The 15,461-nt window shown below is 36.4% G+C and overlaps 1 protein-coding gene across 1 annotated transcript in view; it reads left to right on the forward strand.

The window, feature by feature from the left end:
* HGF (hepatocyte growth factor) overlaps positions 1-15,461 on the forward strand; it is a 58,523-nt gene that overhangs the window by 4,905 nt on the left and 38,157 nt on the right. The window contains exons 2-4 of the mRNA XM_075727705.1: positions 8,469-8,634; positions 13,342-13,454; positions 14,056-14,170. Of these exons, the coding sequence (XP_075583820.1) occupies positions 8,469-8,634; positions 13,342-13,454; positions 14,056-14,170 (394 nt within the window). The remainder of the gene's footprint in view (positions 1-8,468; positions 8,635-13,341; positions 13,455-14,055; positions 14,171-15,461) is intronic.

Raw genomic sequence — 15,461 nt, forward strand, 5'->3', positions numbered from 1 at the left:
AGTTTGCCACTTAAGCATTTCGAACTTTTCCAAGGAGATTTGAAAGCAGGGTAACTGGGCCTCTTGATGGGTAAAAGTTTGATGTGGAGAGGAGAGGGTTGCCCTGAACAATTTGCAATTACTTGTGCTGGATGAATGTTGGACTTTCACTTTCTCCCCATCAGCGTTGAAGTGCAGAGGCCAGAAGGCAGCATGGAGGTGAGAATGGATTGTTCATAGAGGTGAGAAAGGACTGATCTCCGCGCTTGCTTGGGAAGCATGGAGAATAGCAGGAGGATTGGCATGACGTGAACAATGTTTGTACCTTGCAGTGGGGAAGTATGGCAACTGCAAAGAACTGGGAAGGGGTGAGGACATCTTCAGCATTACCCCATCTTTTTTCTGTAGTTTTCTTTTGGCAGGGCCCTTAGAGGATAGTAGAGCTGTTCCTGAACATGGTTAGTACCTACACGCAAAGCAGTGCTACGTCAAAGCAGAGCTGGGAACATGCTCCAGATTAGTCAGATGTGTTGGCATAAATCTAGCTGCAGGAGTTTTCAATGGTTTGTGGGCCTCCACCCTTGTGCTGTCTGATGAGCCTGGCCATGTCTGGCAGTCCTTGGTGCTGCTGGCCCAGCTGGGGATTGGCTGCTCCCTCCATCTCCCCTCAGCTCCAGCTCTTCCTACGAATCCCAGCCTTGGCCAGCAGCACTGTTTTTATGTATACAACATGCAGCAAGGCTCTCATCACTCCTCACAGGGGCTGTTTTGCTGCCCTCAGCAGTCTGTCACTCTTTGTTTTGCCCAAATCCCTGCCCTGCTTGCTTGTGCTTTTCTCTTTACCCCCCACTCCATGCCCGGACATCCTCAGCGGTGGCTAAGACCCAGTCACAAAAGAAGTGCACAACGTGTTGGGTGCCTCGGAGAAGACACCAAAGGCTTGTAAAGATTGTGGAATGCAATGTGAAATGGTGGGGATTTAATTCTTGTGCAAAAGGCATAAGAAGACAAATCTTACAAGGGAAAATCCTCTCAGTAATTTAGCCAGAGGTTAGATACAGCAAGTCAGGGTACAAACAGCAGAACATTTGTTTCTGCCAATCGGTCCCAGCATCCTGCTGACCAGATAACCTTTTCTTGGAAGAAAAAGAGCTGTCCTTTTGCATATACCATCCAATTTTAGAATATACTATCTGTTGTTAGCATTATCCCTAGCTTCTTGAGCTTTCATGCTGACTATAGGAGAGGGTTACAAAGTCAGGACTTAGCAAAAACATGAAGTTGGGTTCCAAGTAACATGGCAATCTTTGCAGCTGCTAATAAGGGGTATGTGTGCAGGGGTGTGTGTGTGTGAGTGGTAATATGCAATGTAAAGCCAAAACAAAAAATCTTTTTGCATTTCCTGAATCTGCTCAACAACTAGACTGAAAGCCAGTGCAAAAATAAGGAAAAAATTATCTCTATATTATATATCTATATTTCAAACTACTTCTTTTTTTTTTTCCCATGATGTCTCTTTTGCCAAGAAAATAAGTTTCAGAAGTTAAAATAATCACATCATCCTCCAGATACCTTTCTGAGAAACTGTTTAATTATGATAAGCTAGAGATGCCTCCTCGGACAGCTGGTTTTATTTTGGTCACTTTCCAGCTATACAGATGACTGCAATTTTTATGGGTATGGTTGGTAAACTTCTTTCATGCCAAATTATTGTCTTACATAAATAACCGCATTAAACTTAATCTGGCGTCTAAGTCTATTCACTCTACAAAGTTCTTTTCTTGGGCACATTTCAGAATTGTTTCAGTTTCTCATTATGTTGGTCTTATGTTGGTCTTTCTTTCTTTCTTCTCTCTCTCTCTCTCTTTTTTTTTTTTTTTTTTTTTTTCCAAATGAGAAGTCATTTGGAAAAGGTGTTCACTTTTTTGCATTCTAGCCAGGAATCTGGACATTTCTGACACTGAAACAGGCATAAGGAGAAGTCAAAGTAAGTTGAAAGTAAGTTAAAAGTGCTGAGCATTAATTTTTTTTATCAAAGTGACTTTGTTAGAACTTGCTTTAAGAGAGAAAACTGCCTTGAATGTACTTGTTTAAAAAGTGTTTCCTAACTATTCTCATAGATAACAATACTTTGATGACTCTATTAATGATTTTAGTATCAACATTCACTTTTAATATCTTTTCTTTTATTACAGTAACCATACTGTTAACTTAGAGCATGTGGTGTCTGAAACCAGTTAGTAACATCTACTTTCACTACCTGGTCAAGTTGTTTGGGTTTTTTTTTTTTTTTTTTCCTTAATGAAGCTGGTATATTTATGCTGTCATACTGGGGCCTGCACCAATATGCAATTTACACTTGATGTTTTATAGCCTTTGAAAAACATTGTCTTGGAAATACATAATTGAATTTAATTAAAAGTATCCCTTGACCCATGTTTTATGGACAAGTTAAACACCTCACTGCATTTACATACTGTTCTTCAAGCCAAGTATGCTGAGAACTGTTGCTTTATTTCAAGCCCTACTCATTGATTTTTCTTCTTACACAAGCTTTGCAAAATGCAACTTTATGCCTATAATTAAGCATACTTTATTTTTTTATTTTCATATTAAATTGTCACTATTTATACAGAGATAAGCATTCAGCTTTGATGTCTCTTATGAAAAATGTTTTCTGACACTGTGATGATCCATGGTTTTGCAGATTTTTGCTTTGTACATTTTATTGAGATCTAAGATTTGCTTGTTTCTTTATTTTCCATTCAGATACATACTTACAAATATCTTTGCTTGGATGTTATCATGCAATTTTTGTTGAATATGGTGCTCCCTGATAAAATGTTTGCTACATTTATTGTGTCAAACTGTGCTTTCCTTCATTTATTTCAGATGTGTTTAGGGTTGGGGTTTTTTTCTTTTCTTTTTTTTGGAAGGTCTTTCATATGATAGTAGATTTCTGATTTTTTTTTTTTCCCCTAAGTTTTAGGTCACATGAAATTCAGCTCTCTTTTTTTTTTTTTTTTTTTCTAGCTCATTGGGGAAATCCAGTTTACTTTGGCTTGCAGTGATGATTGTTTGCAAAATTAAGTTAACAGCTAATCTCATTTTGATATTCTGACCTGATTATCAGTTATAACACAAATAATCTTTAATTAGTCCATCTGTTAACTGTTCAAGGTCAAGTGACTTCATTTCATTAAAAAATTATGCAAATAATTAAAATATTAAAGAGAGATCTAAAATGCTAATTGATACTAAAGAAAGGGGTTATGTCTCTTCTATATTTCTGAAATAATTGTATCACTATATGACCATTTTTCTTTACTGGAACATATTATGAATCTTCACCCTCTCTGAGCTTCCTACACAGTCTGTGGACAATTTCCCTCTTTCAATTTTTTTCCCCAGTGCCATCTTATTTTTCATTTCATTGCACTATTTGGAAGGACTGCAGCTGATTACTGCAGTTCTCTGATGATATTTTCCAGCCTAAGGAATTTAGGTATCTTCATTTTCTTCATTTATTTTTTTCCCCCAAATATTTAGTTTATCTCTGACATCTAACAAACATAATGAACAGTGGTGCTGTTATGTGACTGTCCATTTTTTTTTTTCAAAACTGAAAATAATAAAAAGTCTTTTTTCTATCCATGGTATGAAGACCTGTATCCAACTTACATACATCAGTAACTATGATAATAGAAAAAAACCCAAATTTCATTACTCCAGACAGCTGAAAGTTTAGCACAACAAAGCAAATAACTACTTAGCAAAATGCTGAAGTTCTGCAAGTATAAACAAACAGAATAAGGAAATAAAACTCCATACCAAATCATCAAGATTTCATTAAGAATCTTGATTTAAATATAAACCTTTAATTTAAATGTATTTCTCTTCTCATTTGGAAAATCTGGTGTTGAGTTTTGACTATTTTGTTCTATTTTGTATGAAGTGGGATGCAAAATTAGAAAGAAACAAAAAGAATGAGGCTTCTCACATCACAAAACTTCACAATGTCTTTCTTTAAGAAAGCACTAACTATTGCAGAGACTAGAGTGAAACTTGGAAACCCTGGAAGCTGACATGCCAAATGCATAACTCCTTTTTAGTAAAAGCTTTGTAGAGTCAGAGTCTATGACAAGTCCATAAAGTAGAGATTTTTCTAGGGGAGACAGCCAGTATACTCCAGTTGTACTCTGTAAGATTGTAACTCTAAAGCCTAAATATACATCTATTTTAGAAAAAGCTGCACTGGCAGAGGAAGGAGAAAGGGATTACCAATAAGGTAGATAAAGTCACATAATTTCATTGTAAAATTTTGCTGTAGACAGTACAAGTAGTGTTTTGATCTCATTATAATGGACAAAGGTGACCTTTAGGCCTGTTGATGTCCTGTACACTATTTTGATTACCACAACAATGATATCATATTGGTGATATTAGTTTTTTACTAAATAAATAATGCAAAATCAAATCCTTTTTGTGGTCAGACTAGGACCTGAAACTTGACTTGCTTAGGTACTTGAACTCTAAATGGCCTGCAACTAGATTTATACTGAATTTCTTGACTCTTATACAGCTCAGTATCAGACCTATTGTTTTCTGCAAGGTATGAATTTTTAATTGAGATATAGTACATAATCAGACAGTTTCAGGACTGAGTGGTGTGATGGTGTGGGAGCCCAAAGCACTTTTTGGTGTGGGACACAAGGCCAGAAGAGAAAAAGGAAGTTACTTTGCTGCCATTTTCCCATTAGCCCAATGATTAGAAAATATCTGGAGAGTGGGAGAGATCAAAATACAAACACCTTTGCTGATTCAAACCTATTCTCTTGTTAATCAAGAGTGTCTCAATTTCTATAATATTGAATATTATGGTGTCCATTACTCTCAGTACTTGCTGTTTTACTGGTTCTATTTTCTATTTTGTATAAATGTAATTAAATTGCAGTTAAATACGTTCTAGAATACAGATACTACAACCTCCTAGTGAGTTTTCTCACTAAAAGGCTACCAAATGATAATTTTCATTATCTCTAATTATTGATTTGGCATGGGCTGGAAACACTTCAAGAAAAGGTATTGTTGGAAATCTTTTCCCCCAGATGCTCTATAGTATGAGCAGTCTCAGTTAATGCTTCATATCTGAGAAGATTATACAGAAACCTCATATAAAAAAGGTAGTAAGGGAACCCAAAGTTGTGTTCTTATAGCTCCCAGGTAAATGTCTTTCACTGTGAGGAACCTTTTTTCTTCAGTAAATATTTAAAATATTTCATGAAAATGGAAGAGCTCCAGCAGGGAGACTGTGGAAATCCCAAATGAGATTACGGAGTACTTGTCCAGTGCTGCATCCTACTAGAGCAAATGTGGTAGTTCCTATTTCCTTGGGCACTGGCTGAGCTCTTCTTTTTTTCTGTTCAACCAAGGTTGCTATCATGTTAAGAAATAAAAAGAAGCACCACCCTTGCTTTTTTGAGGAATTTTTTAAGTCAACTGAAGAAATATTTTTAGTTAGTAGTTGTTTCTGTTGAAGAAATAAATGTGGATTCATATCTGACTGGATTCTTTTGTGTTTGAATCAGCTGCTATTATTTTCCAATTTAAGTGGAATGTCAGACTTCTTTAGAATATGATATTCAACTACAAGTAACATCAGAGGATATGGCCCACAAAATAACCAAATGTCCTGATTAATCAAAGTTTAGGAAACTAAAATGAACGGTGATCACAGATTAGGAACATTAGTTTTAGCATATTGAATAGTAACCTTTAATGTAGAACATTTCTAGGGCACTATTTTATTTAAGATTTTAATAATAAATGCACCTAATTTGAAGTGAAAAAGCTCAGTTGTTTTTATTTATTTTGTTGTTAGAGTTGCAAAAGTAATCCTTTGCATTATTCTGATGGTTCTAACAGTCACACCGCAGACGCATTTGGCCCTTTGCCTTTTGGATTATAAGCATGTGGTAGAATGTTGTTGTTTGAAAGCTAAAGTAAATCAGGCTGTTATGAATTGCTAAATGCAAGATCAAACCCATAATCCTCTTTGGACAACTGCTAGGAAAAGAAAAAAAAAAAAAGCAAAACTGTGAACCATGTTTTTCAAGTAGAACAGAATTTCTTGATTTTTTAAATCACATTCTTGCATGCTAGCTGGTGAGTTTAAGAAGCTGTTACCATCAGGAATTAAGATAATGACACTTATCAGTAGATGGGAAATGTTAGCATCAGGAACTGAAAGAAAATACTTTGATATTTCTGTACAGATTCTTACCTCCATTTGACATAAAAATCTTGGCTGAGACAACATAGAACTAACAAATACATCTTGTAAGATAATAGACTGAGAAATTTACCACAAAGTCTTGATAGAAGATTTGTTTTTTTCTGTGGTTGTGTTAAAGAACAGATCCAGTCCTTTTTTCAACACTTTGGCTCTATCACAGATACAGCAAAAAATAAAGCATCTTCAGTGTAGACACAACGGCTTCCAGTAACAGGGTGCTGATACTTAAGGCAAGCGTGTCCTTACAGCATTTCCCTAAACATTCATTTTGAGTGCATGTACACTGCACAAATACAAGGCTAAAAGGCTTAAGAGAACTGATATGAGTCCCTAACATGGCACCAAAACTATTAACGTTTGATCTTTTCTTCAAAAGCTTCTTCATATAATAACAACATAGATTTGGAGGCAAATAAATTCCTTTTTCTAAAAATGTTTGTAGTTGGAATTAAAATTGTGAGCTATTAGGTGCAGGGGAATAGCATAGTTCACCTTCAACAGTTGAAAAAGAAGGAGAGTAGGATGGGGTGAAGATTATTTTATAGGGACATTGCAACAGAGATATTCTACTCCTTTGATTTTCTTTTTTTAAAAGGCTGAAGCTTGATTGAAGTTAATTTAAATGTCTTTGGTGTATTTTTAGGTGTCTTAGGGATAACTCACCACTGAGAGGTGTGATTTAGCTGAATACAGTGAAAATGTGAGCTCACTTAATGATCAGGATGGAAGTTCTGCAAAGCAAACACCCTTTGGTCCTCTTTGGTTTTATGATAATGTGGACTTGTCAGTAACTCCTTCAGAGCCTCAGCTATTGCAATTTACAGAGTTTTTGTGAGCTTCTGCACAGAGTGCACCGAGCAAAAATTTACTGACCTAAGTGCACTCTGCACTTGCATGAGGAATTATCTATTCAGGATAACAGAGCACTAGGCTGAGGTTTCATATATTTTAAAGATTCTGGCAAAATTTAATAAATTGATCCTGAGCGTTCGTGCTCTATCATTGTTGCAGATTCTATAGAGAAAAATGAAAAGACAGCTGCAAAAGCAGTTATATGGAAAGAAGTTATGAAAAATACGATTACTCACTTTGTAAATTGAGGCGGTATTCATTCAGCTAACCTTACCAGGATTGGTCATCTAATCCAAAAAGATCTGGGATCATTGAGTGAAATAGGAGAAACAGATCCAAAGGGCAATTTGTCCTCCCTATGTTACTCATCTGTCAGAACAGGGAGAATCACTGTCCAGAGGTACTCATCTGCCTTCACTGATGGTGGAGCAGCCTACACTGGCAGACTGGTTTCTATGGAAAAAAAAAAAAAATACACATACATACAGGGAAAACTGTGGGGTTTTCTTGCAATCAAAGACTTTTCCTCTTGCATTTTAGCCAAACATCTCTAGCCAATCTTCCCTAATCCGTTTTATGCTCTTTCCTCTGGGCCTTTCAACAAAGACATGAAAACCAGATCAGTGTGTTCCTTTTGCAGAAATCTTTGCAGCAGTGCAGATGTTTCCATGCTATGGCCTCTGACTCCCTTTGTCTTCTTTTCTGTAGGCTAACAACTCTAAATCAGTCACACCTAAACTGGACACAGCACTCACACTGAGTCTTCACTGGAGCAGAGGGAGGACAAATGATCATTTTGTGTCGCTGCCAGGCTCCACTTCTTTTCACAATTTGTGATAAAAAATTTGCTGTTTTAAGAACAGTTTGTCACATTCAGATTATGATTCTCTATAACATTTATATCCTCTTCCTTCTGATTGTAACTACACTCTGTCCATCCAAAAAAGACCTTTGTTCATCTTTTTCACTGGAGTTTTTAATGGAAATAATTATAAGATCTCAGGTTATTATTATTGGACATATTTTGGGGGTTCTGTAAAAATTTTACAAAGGATGAAAAACCTTTCCTCTTACCCTTTTCTAGCATTATACAAGTCTTTCTTTGAAATTAATTTTACTATAATTCCTACCACTCCTGTTTTTAAGAATGGAGATCACCATCTAGAATAATCAATTCTTCTCAAGTATCTGCTGGTATTTATTTTTGTGGATTTCTCTATGATTTTGGTACCAATGTTCCTATAATTCTTAATACATGTTATCCATTTCTAATGCCATCTTGAATCTCAGCGCTCTTCTTTACAGTGTGGTTTTTTTTTTTTCTTCTTTGCTTCTTTCTTAGAGTGCAAAGGAAAAAGGAGAAATCCTCTTCATGACTTCAAAAAAACAGGAGAGTTGATGCTCATTAAAGTAAATAAAACACTGGAAGTAAAAACCAAGCTGTTAAATACCACTGAGCAATGTGCCAAGAGATGCAGCAGGAACAAAGGCCTTTCATTCACTTGCAAGTAAGTTATGTATCTCTTTTTTTTTTTTTCTCCTAATGGTATCTATATACTATTCTTTGGCCAAAGGTCTGTCTGTAATTGTCATCAGTGGTATCTTGTACTGAGGACATCCTAAAGATTTTGCTTTTTTGATTTCCATGATCTTGTTCTACCTGTCCAGAGTGCAGGTCTTTTCTGAAGTATTATCCAAGTTGTTCTGTCTTCTTAGCTTGTCCAATCTGTAATCTTTTCCATAACATAGGTGAAAAAATGTACTCATGTTTAGATGTGGATGGCTTGTGCTGCACTGTAGTGTTCAGTGAACATTTCTGAGATTTTTATGTCTCTTATAAAATGGTTGTTGTCACACATCACAGCTGCAGTATTTCAGCACCACTTCAGACCATATTCTGTCTTCATTCTTTGCACATTACTCCCACTGAAATCAATGGGAACCTCACACATGGAACACAGATACATGCACTGCTGAAGTTCACTGGCAAGTACTATGAATCTGATACAATGGAATCAAACCTTCTGGGCTGCATAATCACTACAAGTATACGATAGCTGTTCTTCAGCATCTGCTGTCTCTTCGAAACACATCATGCAGCTGATTGCTTGTCTGCCTTGTACATATTCTCTACTATTTTTTGGAACAAATCACTATTATTTTTCCCACGTATTAGATTTAAATTATCCCCCTGGCCTCTCTTAGTCTAGACCATTAGCAACAAATGAAAGAACATGAATGCAGGAGAATCTTGGAGAGAATGGATGACTTCTGTACTGGTGAGTACTGGCCTAAATGTGAGCCTGATCTTGAAACATAAAAAAGTTTTGACAGTCACTACAAATGGAAGTTAGACCAAATGTGATAACAAAAGCTCTTTCATGGCATAAAAGATCCTCTACTATAATTTAAATCTTCTTTAGGCCTTTAATTCCAGTGTTGCAAGATCTAGTTTGTATTGTTTTGTACTTTACCCATTTATATATGTAAACAATGAGCAGAGTTATTTCTGTTAGAAATTTTTTCCAGGCACTAATATTTTTCACATGGTACAAACCACTCCTTTTCCTATTGGCAGAGCTTCCGCTGATATCATTGCCAAGCGGATCAGGTTATATTCAATACAGCAAGAGATCCCTGAGTTCTGATGGTCAGCAGTGAGAAGTATTATAAAATTAGGTTTCAAAGCATAAGAAAATTCTGAATGATGCCAAGCAAACAATTCTGTTTTCCAACACCTGCTTAGGAAAATTGTCTCAAGCTAGTTGTAGCTGCTCTGGCTGGTATGTTTTATGTTCTGAAAATAAAAAGTAGGTTACTATATTTGTTGATTCTATTTTACATGAATAATAATCTAGAATATCTCTGAATTTTTATTACTTTCTCATTTGTGAAGAATTTCTTCTATTAGGACAATGGCTGATGGATTCATTAAGGGGCAAAGTCTCTCTGTAATAATCACTCATAAAGTAACATAGAGGAGCCATGAGGGACTTTGAGAACATGGCTTGGAAGAATCCTACTCATAGATAGCAGAATTGCAATCAGTCATGTAACTATTTTGCACTGCAGGTGAAAAAGGATTGCAAGTCTGACTAATCATGCTCTGAATTTGCAATTTTCCCTGACACTTTTTTAGCAAGGAAGGCTAGCAGCAGAGGTGTAGGTGGTTAGGTGTTGCCTGTGCTACCACTACGCAGCAGAGCAAGAGGGATTTTCTGTATCTGGCAACATTCTTGTGGTTTCCTGTTTGGCCCCAGATGAATCCTGTTGTAGTGTGCATAGTTCTTTGATGCTACTGTAAACACATATTTGACATGTGTTCCCTTTTATAGGAATCAGTGATTACTAATGTTTCCCTTTTATTCCTAGGATCCACAGCATATGTATTTTACTAAAAGGTGAAATTTGTTGCTAGCTTAGATTAAAAACAATTAGTTTACTGGTTGCTGTGGGAGCATTCTAATATAGGAAGTAACCCAAAATGGCATTTTAAATACTTGAAATATAAGAGTTAGTTTTTCGTTTGTCTATTGACATTTTCATGGCTTGATTCTGATGCTCCATACCTATGTAGTAGTTCTCCATCACTTGAGTCACAGGCCTGATGTTTCATTTTCTGGATGAAAACCCAATTTGTTTAAGATCAAATAAAAAAGAAATATTTTGTAACATAATTGTGACAATAGCACTGGGAGCTGCAACCCCCGGGTCTGTGCCCTGTGAGGTACTTAAGCAGGAAGAGCGTTGGTTTTCTTTTCTGCCAGAAAGTGGTAAAGTAGCAGGTTCCAGGCACTACAGATTTACAAAGGATCAACTACTCCTTATTTTCTGGGCAGGGAAAACCAAAACAAAACCAACATTTGATTTATTTATGATAAGTTCCTGTATCAGTTGCAAGTAAGGTGGAGTATTATATTTGATAATCATTAATCCTTGCTGGTTTTAACTCTGACACCTTTTTGTTGAAGCTAATATATGCCACTTCTCTAAATGGACCTTTCCTCTTTTCCCTTGCTATCATGCTTGCACAGATTTTGATCATTTCCAACTGAGTTGCAAGATCCTTATTTAGACTTGTTTCTTCTTCATAACACTATTCCTAAAATCTCCCATCAAAGCACCCCTTAGAATCACTTACCTTGTCTTTTTGACTTCATAACTCTGTGCATCATTTTCTGCCATCCCTATCAGCTTTATTAACCTGATGTTAAGCTGTTATTATTCCTTTGCTTCACAACCATTTGCAGTTCATTACTCCCACTGTTTTCCTGCAGTCATCCTTGCAGCTCTTTGCACTACATTTCTTATGGATGAGAAAAAGATAATACAGTTACTATTTTATTTGCTATGCAGGTGACTTTTGCAGACAAGTCACTTCCTTACCTACAAAGCTGTGCCTGTCTTTTCCTTTGTTATCTGCTTAATTACTAGAGTGTCTTTGTATTTACACAGAAAGAGATTCCAGTATAGACCACAGAACTCCAGTATCTGATCAGATCTGTACTGACTATCTCAGTACAAATAGCAACAACAAAAATTGTTGTGATCGGCAGTATTGGTAGAAGAAAGTCCAAGAATTTGCTTAAATATGTTGACTTTGGAAGTGTAAAAACCCTCCAGATTTAGGTCCAAGAAAAGATTGTTAAAAACTTTTATGTGCAGAAGTGGCTGAAGCCAAACTGGAAAGAAACCAAAAGGCAACTGAAAGGCAAAAACTGAAAGAAATGTTTGTAAACAGTGCATTCTGCATTCCCACTTTAGGAGGGAGGAGGGGAAAGGAGAAAGTAGTTGGAAAAGCAGGAAAGGTCAAGGATATTTTTGTGAAGATGGAGTTAGAGGCACTTGGATACGCTCATATTTGAGAACTAGCCAGGAGAGAACAGAAGGCTGAACAAGGGCAGAAGGATGAAGGTTAGCAGGTTGGAAACATTTGGATTCAACAGAGTAGAGAGAGCAGTTGGATAAAAAATCTGTTTGGTGATGGAAACGATAATGAAGAGGATGTTTGAAAGAGAGAAGAGTGGGGAGGTTGGATAGGATCTTGTAATATTTTTAACTGAAGCCAGCAAGATCTCACACAGAAAAACTTCTATGGTGAGAAGGGAATTAAATGAAGATCAAAGAACTTTGAGTTGAGGGATGGAGTTCTCAGGAATATGGCACAGCCAAAATACAGATGAAGTGTAGAAAATCTCTGTCTTTTGATTATTATCAAGTAGTGTTACAATGCCTCCTCAGGTCAGAATAAAATATCTCAGAAGGTTTGGGATGACTGACAGAAATATGGACTTTGTGGTGGGCTAGAGACAATAGTATCATGTCAGTGATTTGTTATTTGGTTCTAATGAGAAATTAAGGGAAAAAAGAATCTTCAGTGGGTTGTTTTGTTGGTTTTTTTTTTTTCTTTTTTTCTCATTGGAATAAGTGTTGCCCCTACCGAGGCAGTCAACTGTTTTTTTTTTAAATCCTTTAAAATATTTTACTTACACTTAAGGAATTTCCTTTCAAAATTACGTTAGGAGAAAAAGGTCTGCACATTTAATTTAAAAAATTGAAAGTGTTTTTACTCTTCTGATTTCTGTTTGTCTGTCTTGCCCCCCCCACATCCACTTAATTCAGCACACATTGTACTCTACCCTTGAAAGCAGTTAAAAATAAGAGAAAAAAAGAAAAGAAAAGCAAGGACAAGCTGTAGGTACACTATCACAGTTTAGATTATTCATAAAAATGAAAATAATGTTGTTTATAAACAGCTCTGTTGTTCTAGGCAAGAAACAGACTCCTTGTGCTTGAATTTTCCTCAAACCATCAGTGTGAGATATTTAACTATTTCAGAGGCACATTGTAAGCAGAGCAAAGAAGATGTTTTTAGAATCTTCCTTTTTATTCCTCAGAAAGCAGCATAACTGGAGACACAAATGCTGTCTCAGTCACATTTATCTCACTTTTAAAATAAAGATCTTAAATGACAAGGGAACTCTTAGATTAGTGTGAACAACCAAGCTGGTATTTAATGTTATGGCCACATCAATTTAATTTCTTTGTTTCTTTGTTCTTGTCAGCACAGTTGTGGGTTTAAATAGTAATTTGGGCTGTTTCTCTGACTTTCCCAGTAAAAATAAATCTGATGTCATTGCATGCTCCTTGGCAGGCCATGTGTCATTATTATAAACCACACAGAGATTTTTTTCTCATCCAGATTTTCTTTGCAGGGCCTTTGCTTATGACAGAGTTACAAAACGATGCCATTGGTTATCCTTCAACAGCTTGACAAACGGTGTGAGAAAGAAGCAAGACCATGCATTTGATCTGTATGAAAAGAAGGGTAACTGATTTATTTACTGATTTTGTTTTTCCAGCTATGGAGGGGGAAAAAAGCTAAGGTCAGTCAGTGATTTTATTGACTATAGGAACATTCTGGGCGTGGTATGCTTTTATGCATTCTGAAAGCTGCATCCTACAGTTTTATTTACAAATATCCTGGTTTTGCTGTCATGCAAGTTTGTCTACATACTTGCTTTTGCTCAGCTTTCCAACCTACATATTTGCCTACCATCACATATTACTAGTCTGAATTGCTACTTCAGTTTACTACTTAAAAACTCAGCTGTATGAGTTACTGTTACTGACTTAATATTGCCTTTATTTACGTCATTAATGAGTGTGAGACTTAAGTTCTCAGACATGGACTTTTGGTCAGTCAGACACTTTGGAAACATTTTCAGTAACTTTGTTTGGAAAGTTAGTGATCAATGTTTTGAAAAAAAAAGAGACAAGAATGTACGTGGACAATTAAACAGTATTTTGAATAATTAAGTATTTAAAGGCTATCAAAAAGATATTATTTTTATGTGAAAACTGATGATGAGCTCTAATTTGAAATACATTAACCAAACCCCTAATTTTCTTTTCTTTTCTTTCAATAGACTATGTCAGGAACTGTATCATTGGGAAAGGAGCAGACTACAAAGGAACAATATCTGTTACCAAAAGCGGTATCCAGTGTCAAGCCTGGAATTCAATGATCCCCCATGAGCACAGGTAAGAGTTCAGGAGCAGAGACAATGGGAATAATGCTCAGACAGCTTCCATAAAGCATGGTTTGACTTATTAGCAGACAAAGATTTTATGAGAAAACTGACCTTAGGCAACAAAATCTCTTAGGTGTATTCTTGCCTTTCCCCAAGAGATGCCTTTCTCCAGATCCCAGAAAATCCTTACCTTCTTGGGCTTTCTCCAACAAGGTCTCTCTTAATGCCAGCCTGTGTGTCTGGATCTCTTCCTTTCCTGTGTCAGTTTTTTTAGCTATGTATATCCTTTTGATCTCTTAGCTACTGGCAGAAACAAAACATCTGTGTAACTTCAGCCTGGGGTCTGGAAGTTTATCACTGTTTTCTAATAGACTGCCAGCAAATGGGTAATTAAAAAAAATACATTATTAGGAAGCGAGGGGTATTGGCCCACCTACTTGATCAGTATATAATTATTGTTACTATACTTTGCACAGTTACTATTTATTATTTGTAGGATATGTTAAACTCTATAAAGCACTTAGACCAGGCAACAAATACATGGAAAGGACTGAAGAGATTATTGAAATCCTTTCCTTTCAATCATATGAGCAATGACTAAAGACTGATGCAGCAGGTATGGGACTTTTGAGTTTAAGACCTGATATAGTGAGGAACTGAGGACATATCTACACCTCGAGAGTAGACTTAGTTCAACTATATTGGCTAAGGAAAAAAAGAAAGCTAAAACCTGAAGCTAGTAAGAGTAATGGTAAAAACAGATTCAACTGCAACAAACGTTTCTGGAAACTAGCAGAAGGACTATGAAGTACTGGTCTACTCTTTGACCATTTCTCTTTGAACCTTTTCATATTGGCTTTAGCCATTTACATAAAAAACCCTTGAGAGCCAAAACCAAAGTGTCCTCTCAACCATAAACTTCCTACCCACATTGCTGCCTTTTGCTCTGGACTCCCAGCACCAGCACTTTGTTTAGGAGGAGCCAAGGTGGAGATTACTCGTGCGGAACTGGTCTGTGCACTGCTTAGTCCTGTCCTGACCAAATTTATCCAGTGTACCAGATGGTATCTTGGAACAACATTAAAAGGCAAAGGATACTTGGGTTCTCTCCTGTTATGATGTGTTACAAAGCTGAGCCTCAGGCTTAGACTTCACTGGACTTGGCTGCTTATAATATAGATGGTAGTGTGCCTGATTTTCAGTGTGGGACCAGACCCACTCTTAACTGTGAACGTATGATAAATATGATCATGTCCCGCAGCAATGATCTCTTGAGACTCAACCCCTTGAAGTATAAAATT

This window comes from Pelecanus crispus, chromosome 1 (assembly GCF_030463565.1).
Source record: "Pelecanus crispus isolate bPelCri1 chromosome 1, bPelCri1.pri, whole genome shotgun sequence".
NCBI classification, from domain to species: domain Eukaryota; kingdom Metazoa; phylum Chordata; class Aves; order Pelecaniformes; family Pelecanidae; genus Pelecanus; species Pelecanus crispus.